At 32.2% G+C, this 10,505-nt stretch overlaps 2 protein-coding genes across 2 annotated transcripts; both read left to right on the top strand.

The window, feature by feature from the left end:
• The first annotated feature begins 1,403 nt into the window (after positions 1-1,403).
• LOC123904669 lies at positions 1,404-1,736 on the top strand. Its single transcript, XM_045954304.1, has one exon. It carries the CDS (start codon positions 1,404-1,406, stop codon positions 1,734-1,736), a length of 333 nt encoding a protein of 110 aa, XP_045810260.1.
• A 5,978-nt stretch (positions 1,737-7,714) lies between these two features.
• LOC123907165 (probable pectinesterase/pectinesterase inhibitor 12) lies at positions 7,715-10,260 on the top strand. Its single transcript, XM_045957306.1, has 2 exons — positions 7,715-8,943; positions 9,338-10,260. The coding sequence occupies exons 1-2, from the start codon at positions 8,025-8,027 to the stop codon at positions 10,030-10,032; spliced, it is 1,614 nt and encodes a 537-aa protein (XP_045813262.1). The 5' UTR covers positions 7,715-8,024; the 3' UTR covers positions 10,033-10,260.
• The last annotated feature ends 245 nt before the right edge of the window (positions 10,261-10,505 follow it).

Below are 10,505 nucleotides of genomic sequence, written 5' to 3'. Positions count from 1 at the left end.
CTGACACGTTGCTATTCTTGCATTTCTTAGGCAAAATTCGTCGTACCATTTAGCATAGCTCCAGGGACGGATATAGAGGGGGGCAGGCAGTGGCCAAGGCCCCCCCTCCCTCTCACGTATCATTTATATATGTATACATTCCCCCACTCCAATTATATATGTATGGAAAATAATGATATTGTGAATATACATATAAACTCTATATTAGCATAGATTATATACATTAATTAAGTAAATACAGTTTTATTTTGGTTTGAACTCTAAACTTTACGATTATGTGTGAATTTAGGTAGTGTTTATTATTTTGTCTACTGTCTAAAAGGATATGATTATTTGTATTTGATTGACAAAAAAAAATTTACACAAACATCCGATGAAAATAAAAAAAAAAATTGTTTAAAGTGGGGTGTAGTAGAGTGATTTGGCAAAATAAACGGTTGTTATTATATGTCGGTTCATATCATTTTTTCTCTTAATTTTATTATATATTACTACTATTTTTGGCCCCCGGTACGATAACTTTCTGGATCCGTCCCTGCATAGCTCTTAGCGAAAATATTGAAAACCAATAAAAACTCCGCTTGGTTATTCTAGAACGATCCCACCGGATGTGCATATTTTATTTTGTCTTGTTAATCAAGCTAATTTCAAGAAGGGGAATCAGATTATTTGTTTTTTTGGTCAAAGGAATAATTGATTAGTTAATCTTGCAATTGAAGGGGAAGAAAAAGATTGATCGCTTTTGAAATATTATGGCACAATTATAATAAGATCATTCAAATTTAATTATAAAAATGGTAATTTTTCAAATTATTACTACATGTAACCGGCAAAAGAATTTTTATACTATCTCTCATTTGACTGTATTAATTGAATTTTAACAATTGTTTATTTTGTGTTGAAAAACATTATTCAAATTACTCCCTTTGATCCTTTTTATAAAAAACTTTTGACTTTTCAGGTTCATTCAATAATTAATGTATTTAGTTTATATTATACATCAAATACATTAGTCATTCAATGAACATAAAAAATTGACCGCTTCTTAAAAAAATGAATGGTATTTTCTTTTAAACGTAGAAATTGTTTATTTTATTTTACTTTTACATTAATTGTTTAATTGATAAAGGTTGGTATAAGGTCTATAAATTAAGAATCGTAAGTAATTTTCATAGTCCATTTCAAACACAAGAATGAATCGGTCAACATCTTTATTTGTGTTACTCACTACTTTAGTGATTTTTATTTCTCTTGCAACTTCACAAAAACCCAGCACCAAACCTTATGAAAATGTATGTAGAGATGCTTCTAATGAACAACAACGTTGTTTGAAACTTCTAAAAAGCTACCCTGCAATTATTTCAGCCAATGACTATCGTACTTTTTGTAAGTTATACTTAAAAATGGCAATTGAGAGGTCCACAAAAGCTCAAAATTATCTCAAAAGTTTGACAAGCAAATATCCTTCTTCTAAAGCCCTCAAAGAGTGTTCAACCAATTGTTACGATTCATGTGTCGGAGATTTTAAGAGTGCGTTGAAAGAATTGGTTGAAGATCCGTTAAGTGCAAGCTATGATGCCTTTGTTGCCGGTGATGAACCCAGTAGATGTGACAAGCTCTTGGCCGACGAAAAAAAAGTTAATGATCCATCTATTTCTGCATCGAATGATGAGATGAAGTTTCTTAGTCGTATTGGAAATTTAGCCATAACTTATATTCAAAAGGGAGATATGTGATCTTTGTTGTTTACTTGTTTATGTTAAAGAATAAACAATATAAAAATGTTACATTTATTCATCTTCATACAGATTTTAGCGTTAATATTTTTTATTAATCTTTTGGTTTCTAGAATAAAATGGTTTTATTATTTTAAAATTCGATCACGAGATAATTAAAATCTAACAAATTATTTCTGCCGAAATCGAATTTTTCCAGACATTTTATCATACGAGAATCTCATTAACTCCTCGTGTCTTGATTGGTAGTTGATAGCAATATGTTTCGTTTCTGTACTTAATTTTGAACCGCTCGATTCCATATTTTGAAATAATTAATTGGATAATTAATGTCATTATTTCTCAATAAAAATCAATAAGAAAACTAATGAAAATCAACGAAAACTCCGCTTGGTTATTCTAACGATCCCACCATATATGCATATTTTATCTTGTCTTGTACAGTGATATTACTACTCGTAATTAGCCATATGAATCAAGCTAATTTGAATTTTGTAACCCATGCTTGTAGGCTTGTAGCATTTTCCTTTTGGGAGCAAACTTGCATAATTTATCGTGGTTTTACATAATTTATTTTTTGTTTGACAAACTTACATAAATAAAACAAGTCAAAGTCAAAGTCAAAGTCAAATTAGATTTGCTTTGAATTTTTTTTCCTAGGTAAATAAAGCAGGTGCAGTGGAGTTCACATATCCATAACTCTTAAGTTACTTGTTCTTTGTTGTAAGAGTTTGAGTACCCCTTATATTTTAATATAATATCATTTGATTATAAAAAAATAAAAATCCTAACTAAATAAAAAAATATTGAAATTATTAGATTGGAGGTTAGGATCAGAGTTCGAACTTCAAACTTGATCATTTATATATGTGTATGAATTTATAATGATTTTGTCATTTGGTCTATCTAATAAAAATAGGAGTAGTGAAAACATATTTATAATGACTTTAAAATGAGATTATTTTCGTCCCCGTGAGCTTAGCTCAGTTGATAGGAACATTGCACTATATGTGCAGGAGTCCGAGTTCAAACCCGTGACACTTTACTTATTAGATTTTTAGTCACTAGGCTACTTAACAAAAAAAATAATATTATTTGTACATATTTTCTTTAATCTCAAGCTGTCCGTGAGCGGAGAGATATCAAAAGAGTACTAACCAAGAGGTTATGAGTTCTTAGTAAAAAAAAAAGAGGTTATGAGCTCTAATGCTAGAAACTTAAATGTTACGGTAAAAAAAAAAAAAAAACTTAAATGTTTGTCTTTTTTTGGAAAATAATTCTTTAAGGAGAAAAATCTGATTTGTTATTTGTGAAAAATAAATATTGCAAATGAAAATTTTATTCTTATTATTTCTACAGTTTTTGAACTCAAAAAGAGCCATTCCTAGTATAAAAAAACTTGTTTTTTCATGAATAAATGAATTCCGAAACAGTACTACTTCATTTCAATTTTCAATAATTTGTCTTTTTAATCATTTTTCATGCTCTTTTTTCCCAGGCTAAATGCCACCTTAGAGGGAGAGAGCAAAAACTAGCAAAAAAACTTACCAATTTTTTTTTTTTTTTTTTTATATTAGTAAACATTTTTTGTCCTAAAATTAATTTTAAGCTTCACTTTGGTCTTTTTTAAATTTTTGGCTAAATTGCACTTTTGGTCCCTAAGTTTCAGAAAATTGCGATTTTGGCCCCCTATGTTTCAAATAGCAGTTTTTGGCCCATATGTTTGTCCCCTTTTGCAAAAGGTCAATTTTGACCAAGTCAACGCTGATGTGGCCAATCATTTAAGTGACTCAGCTGCCACATCAACTTCTTTTGCCACCTAATAAATAAATAAAAAATTAAATAAAAAGAAATGTAAGTTTGTGCATAAATTGTGTAACTGCATGTTTCGCAAATTATTCATGTTTATAACAAAGAACATCAAGAAACGTTGTGACTGGCTTATCAAGAGCATAATACAGATTTCAACAACCGTTCTACAACCCTCATTCTTTTTCAAAACAATTGTTATAGCTTATGTACTTTATGCAACGCCATCTTTAACATAAAAAGTAGGCTAATAGTTTTGTGGTACCAAAAAAATCATTCATTGTAATAAAAAGAAATCCAATCAAAATTCATTCATTGTAAACAATTATTCTCTTCTATCTCTCACATTTCCTTATTTCACTATTTGGATTTTCCCTTAGTTTTCATTCATTGTTGTTAATGATTTAATTTAGGTTCCGTTTGATCTGCAAAATATATAAATACTGGACAGAATAATACAAGACAGAACAACACAGGACGAGCGTTTAAGGTATTGAACAAACTTTGTGTTGTACGATGTTTGATGGACAAAATGTTATTTTGGTATTTTAGACAACTTGTGCTGAGGACAAAAAGTTGTCTCGTGATTCTGTGGTAGACAAGAATTTCAAGTTTTGTCATGTCCCTTGGCCCCCAGTTTGTCCAGTACTAGGAACAATTTTAAAATCAAACACAACACAACAGACGTTGTCCTGTCCAGTCTGTTGTTTTTTAGCAGATCAAACGCACCCTTAAGGAACACTGAAGTATCGACAGCCACAGCAATCCAAGACCCGTCGAACGGTCGATAACCGATTTTGAGATCACCTCCTTCTAATCTTTTTATTTTTTATTTATTTATTAGGTGACAAAAGAAGTTGGCGTGGCAGCTGAGTCACTTAAGTGATTGACCACATCAGCGCTGACTTGGTCAAAATTGACCTTTTGCAAAAGGGAGCAAACATAGGTCGTCAAAACTGCTATTTTGAAACATAAGAGGCCAAAATTGCAACTTTCTAAAATTTAGAGGGCCAAAACTGCAATTTAGCCTAAATTTTTTTTGTTTCATTTTACATTTTACACCCTTAAGTTGCAAACATCACACAATTTGATCCTAATTTATATTTTTTCTCGTTCATTTGGTCTTTTAATTGATGACTGTTAAATATTTTTATAATTTAAGAGACTAAAATATTTAAAATTTATAACTTAAATAACCTAAAGGATTTAAAATTCATAACTTAAAAGATCATGGCTTAAATGCAGTTTTGCCCCCCCTGTTTTGATTAAATCAGAATTTTACCCCCCCTATTTTATAATTTGTTGGATTTTGCCCCCCCTAAAATTCTGCTTTCGAGTCACAACTTTAAAGCTTCGCACACAACTCAATTTTGATCAATAATTTACCAAAAGGATACCGAAATGACCGTAATCGAGTTATCTTTCCACATAATCAAACCCCACTGAATTTGGAGTTAAAAAGAGAGATTAATTACCGTTTTAGTGAAGGTATGTCCCCCAAAATTCTGCAAAAAATCTGCTTTCGAGTCACAACTTCAAAGCTTCGCATACAACTCAATTTGGATCCATAATTCACCAAACGGCTACCTAAATGACCGTAATCGAGTTATCTTTCCACATAATCAAACCCCACTGAATTTGGAGTTACAAAGAGAGATTAATTACCGTTTTAGTGAAGGTATGTCCCCAAAATTCTGCAAAAAATCTGCTTTCGAGTCACAACTTCAAAGCTTCGCATACAACTCAATTTGGATCCATAATTCACCAAATGGCTACCGAAATGACCGTAATCGAGTTATATTTCCACAGAATCAAACCCCACTAAATTTGGAGTTACAGAGAGAGATTAATTACCGTTTTAGTGAAGGTCTGGCCAATTACTAATTCTGCAGAAATCTACTTGTGATCTTCAAATTCAACATCGTCTACCGAACACATCGTAACTCCAAATTCGACGAAATTGAAATGCCAACAAGGGTAATTTCGTTAGATTTCCATACATGTAAATAGTATTAAAAAATGAGCTACAGGGTGAGAGGAATGACGAGAATACCAGTAGTAGTTTCATACGATAATTAATTTGAACAGACCTTCACTAAAACAGTAATTAATCTCTCTCTGTAACTCCAAATTTAGTGGAGTTTGATTCTGTGGAAAACTAACTCGATTGAGGTCGTTTCGGTACCAGTTTGGTGAATTATTGATCCAAATTGAGTTCTGTGCGAAACTTTGAACTTGAGGCTCAGAAGCAGATTTTGTGCAAAATTTTGGTGGGGGGCAAAATCCAACAAATTATAAAATAGGGGGGGTAAAATTCCGCATTTTAAAATAGGGGGGTAAAATTCCGCATTTTTCAAAATAGGGGGGGTAAAACTGCATTTAAGCCAAATATCAATATTGTATATATGGTTTTACTTAGAACCTAATATATTTCTAATATATTTTTTATGATTTTTTCATTTGTGAAATTTATATTCAGCCAATTACCTGATCCAACCTAAATATTTAGGTTAAATTGGATGGATTTGGTGTCCTCGTGAGCTTAGCTCAGTTAGTCGGGATATCACATATTTTATGTAAAAGTCGAGGTTTGAATCTTGGACACTCGATTTATCTACTTTTATTATGAAATTTCTAGTTACTAAATTACTTTATAAAAAAAAAAAAAAATTGACGGATTTTGCCGAATTAACCGGATTTGTTCAATTCATATATCCCGATGAAAGGAATAATGATTAATTAATCTTGGAATTGAATACCTAGTACTCGTATTGAATATTTTCTAGAGAGCATGATTCCAAGCTTCAATCTCACAACCATTTCCGATACTCCACAAACAAATACTCATGACATGTCGCTTCAAATCAAATAAAATCTTGTACATATTTACCTCTCAGCACAGAACACCATAACCTCTAACTCTCTCAGTCCCAAACCTCCCATTCGTTTTGGTGTGGTCACCTTCTCCCAACTAACAACATGAAACTTTTTACTACTCTCCATGTCTCCCCATATAAAATTTCTTTGAATCCATTGAATATCATCCGGACAAGCTTTAGGGAGCTTAGTTGACATCATATGATAAATTGGTACTGCCTCCAACACACTTTTGGCTAGTGTCACAATTTCTTGGCAGGACTATACTTATCTTACGGTCGGACTTCTGATTACTAGACCCTCATTCGTTAGAATCCAGCGCGTTAATTCCAAACTAAAAAATATATAATATATTATTCTAAATAATTAATCAAATGTGAGGCATATTCTATCTCTTGATAGTTTGAGGGTAATTGCCCAACAATAGCAAACCACATATGTAATGGTATTCATTGTAGAAAACAACCTTGAAATTATTTCAGCCAAAGACTATCTTACTCTTTGTAAGTTATTCTTAAAAATGGCAATACAGAAGTCTACAAAAGTCCAAAATTACGTCAAAAATTTAGTGAACAAATATCCTTCCTCTAAAGCCTTAAAGAGTGTGTTCAACCAAATATTAATATTACGATTGTGTGCAAGAGATTTTAAGGGTTCGTCAAAAATTAAATTTACACAAAAATTATTGCTTACGATTTATATATATGTTAGCAGAATAAAAAAGCGGATCACATAGATGGGACGTGCCGCGTGACCCTCTGGCCACTAGTATATACTATAAAGATGTTGTACATATATATGTGTAACAAACGTTAACCCAATGACATAGGAACCAAATTCGTGACTGAAAATATTTATTTATTAAATTTGTCAAAACATTACCAAAGTGGATTCTGCACGGTTGGGATTTTGACAGATTCTGTGGACCAAGTGACCGGCACATTGTGACTTACTTGTAACGTGATTTAGCTCAACTTGTGTTTCTTTATATTACATTTTGATTTTCACTTCTATACATACCCGTGTTTCACCTACCGCCTGCATGCATAGATATCACAATTATATAACTATTATATACGACACATAACTATGTAAAAGTCTAAGATAAATTATGCCTACAAAAGTTGATACATCATAGTCATAGCTTAATATTCGGTGTGGCAATAATCATAAGTTGCTCTTCATGTAAAAACAAAATATGTGAGGTGACCTGTCCAAACCATAATTCAAAAAAAGACTTGTAGTATTATTTAGACACACAAAAGTCGAACAGTTTATCCAATATCGAATGTATGTGGTATTGGAACTGAGTAGAGAGGAAAAAATCAAAAAATTGGAATCCGTATTTCCAGACATACCGCGTTGAATCTGTTATGTCAGATTTTATGTCTGAGATAACATATTCGACTCGGTATGTATTCATCCCCCTTTGGCCATAGCTGATTTTTAAGCTAGCTAGGCATTGTAATTTGTCCTTGAGATTCTAATCTAATTGAATTTCCATGCATCAGTTGCATTATTTAAAGGAGTGAATTAGTCAAGTACTAAAATTCTCAAACATGTGACTACTTCAACACTTTTCTTTTCTTTCTCTAATTTTTCATGGCTAATTTATCTTTTAAACTCTTCTTTCTTCTCTTAACAATTTTCCACTCACACACTTTAACTTTCAACAATTCCTCAAATTCTTCCACAAAAACATTACATGCAAAGATCTATTCATTAAAATCCTTCTGCAAAACTACTCCATATCCTGAAGTTTGTTTCAATTCATCAAAACTATCAATCTCAATAAACATAAATCCAAACATCATTAGCATCCTTCTTAACACACTTCAAGTAGCAATATCTGAAACAACAAAACTATCTAATCAATTCAACAATGCTAAACAACATTCAAACATCATAGAGAACAAAAGAGGTGTGTTACAAGATTGCAATGAACTTCAACAATCTACTTTGACTTCCTTAAAAAGATCATTATCTGGAATCAGTTCCTCAAACTCTAGAAAGTTAGTTGATGCAAGAACTTATCTCAGTGCAGCACTTACTGATAAGAACACATGTTTAGAAAGCTTAGATTCGGCTTCGGGTACAATGAAGCAAGTTCTAGTGGATTCAGTGATAGACACTTATAAGCATGTTAGTAATTCTCTGTCAATGCTCCCTGAGCCTGAGGAAAGAGCTTTGAAAGGACGTGGTAACAGACGTTTAATGGATTCTCTAACGTGGTTATCAAGCAAAGATCACCGCCGGTTCTTGCAAAGTACAAATGATGTAGTTGTGGCTGCAGATGGAAGTGGAAACTTTAGCACCATCAATGAAGCCATTAACTTTGCTCCAAATAACAACTATGATAGGATAATAATCTATGTGAAACAAGGAGTGTATGAGGAAAATGTTGAAATCTCAAGTGATAAAACCAATATTGTTTTACTTGGTGATGGAAGTGATGTCACTCTCATTACTGGCAATAGAAGTGTTGTTGATGGCTGGACCACTTTCAGATCTGCAACTTTAGGTAATCATTGATTAAACACTTTATTTATGGGACTACTATTAAGTATTAATGTGCCTAATATAACTTATAACCAATGAAACACAGACACAAACACCAGATACGATATAGACAGTGACACATAATTCATAAGTGTCAGTCTCGTGTCAGACACCGACACCGAGACACTCCTAAACCGAGAAGTATCCATGATTCACACAACTTGTAACATTTGAAAGTCATGTGTAAGTGTTCTGACATTGAGTAAGGGATAGGACTGCTGTTATTCTCAAATTGAGTTAGGACTCAAATTAGTCCTTGAAATTATAGGATTGTATCAATTTAGTCTCTCACATAATTGATATTCTAAAATTGCAAAAAATTTATCAAATTTGTCCCTTGTTTTCTTTTTTGTCAGCGGTCTCCGGTGAAGGTTTTCTGGCACGCGATATAGCTTTTGAGAACAAGGCAGGACCAGAGAAGCATCAAGCAGTTGCTTTAAGAGTGAATGCAGATTTAACAGCTTTTTACAAATGTGCAATGTATGGTTACCAAGACACACTTTATGTTCATTCCTTTAGACAATTCTATAGAGAATGTGACATTTTTGGGACCATAGATTTCATATTTGGTAATGCAGCAGTAGTTTTACAAGCATGTAACATTGTTTCAAGAATGCCATTACCTAATCAATTCACTGTCATCACTGCACAAGCCAGAGATTCTCCTGATCAAGACACTGGCATCTCAATCCAAAATTGTTCAATTTTAGCTACTACTGATTTGTATGACAACTCTAACAACATTAAAAGTTACCTTGGAAGACCTTGGAGGGTTTATTCTAGGACTGTTTACATTGAGTCTTACATTGATGTGTTTATTAATCCAATGGGATGGACAAAGTGGTCTCATGATGGTGATAAAGGGTTGGATACTTTGTATTATGGTGAGTATGCAAATTATGGACCTGGTTCTGGAACAGATAAAAGAGTGAAATGGTTAGGGTACCATTTGATGGATTTTGATAGTGCAAATAACTTCACTGTTTCTGAGTTCATTATTGGTGATGCTTGGATTGGATCTACTTCTATCCCTTATGATGATTGGATTTGATCACATAAATAACAAGGAATATAGATTTAGCTTATTTGTTCTGCTTAATCTTTACTCTATTAATGTAAGTAAAAAAAAACAAGAGTAAATGATCATTTTGTTATTTGAATGTGTAAGATGCTGTCTACGTAAGTTTCTGAGTGTATTGGAATTACATATCCATCTATAAGTATATCTTTTGTTAGTAATTCTATAGATTAAATTGATTAAATAAGAGACATTCGAGTATGTTTTTGTAATTTTGGTACATGAGTAAATCAACATTTCGATCCTCACGATTTCAAAGATTTAAATGATTTACTTTTTGTTACACTCAAGAATTTATTACGCGACAACGCAGGCAATTAATGATTAAGATGACTTTTTACTCAAGAAAAAGCTTGGTTGATTTTAATATGTTCTTTTTAGATTACTTGCTTATGAAAAGTTGAAAATTTATAACAAACATCTTTTTTTCACTCAATACAACAAAC

The sequence above is a fragment of the Trifolium pratense genome, linkage group LG2 (assembly GCF_020283565.1).
Source record: "Trifolium pratense cultivar HEN17-A07 linkage group LG2, ARS_RC_1.1, whole genome shotgun sequence".
In the NCBI taxonomy this organism is placed as follows: Eukaryota; Viridiplantae; Streptophyta; class Magnoliopsida; order Fabales; family Fabaceae; genus Trifolium; species Trifolium pratense.
Note: the sequence above shows the minus strand (reverse complement) of the source record. Positions and strands in the feature narration are given on the sequence as shown.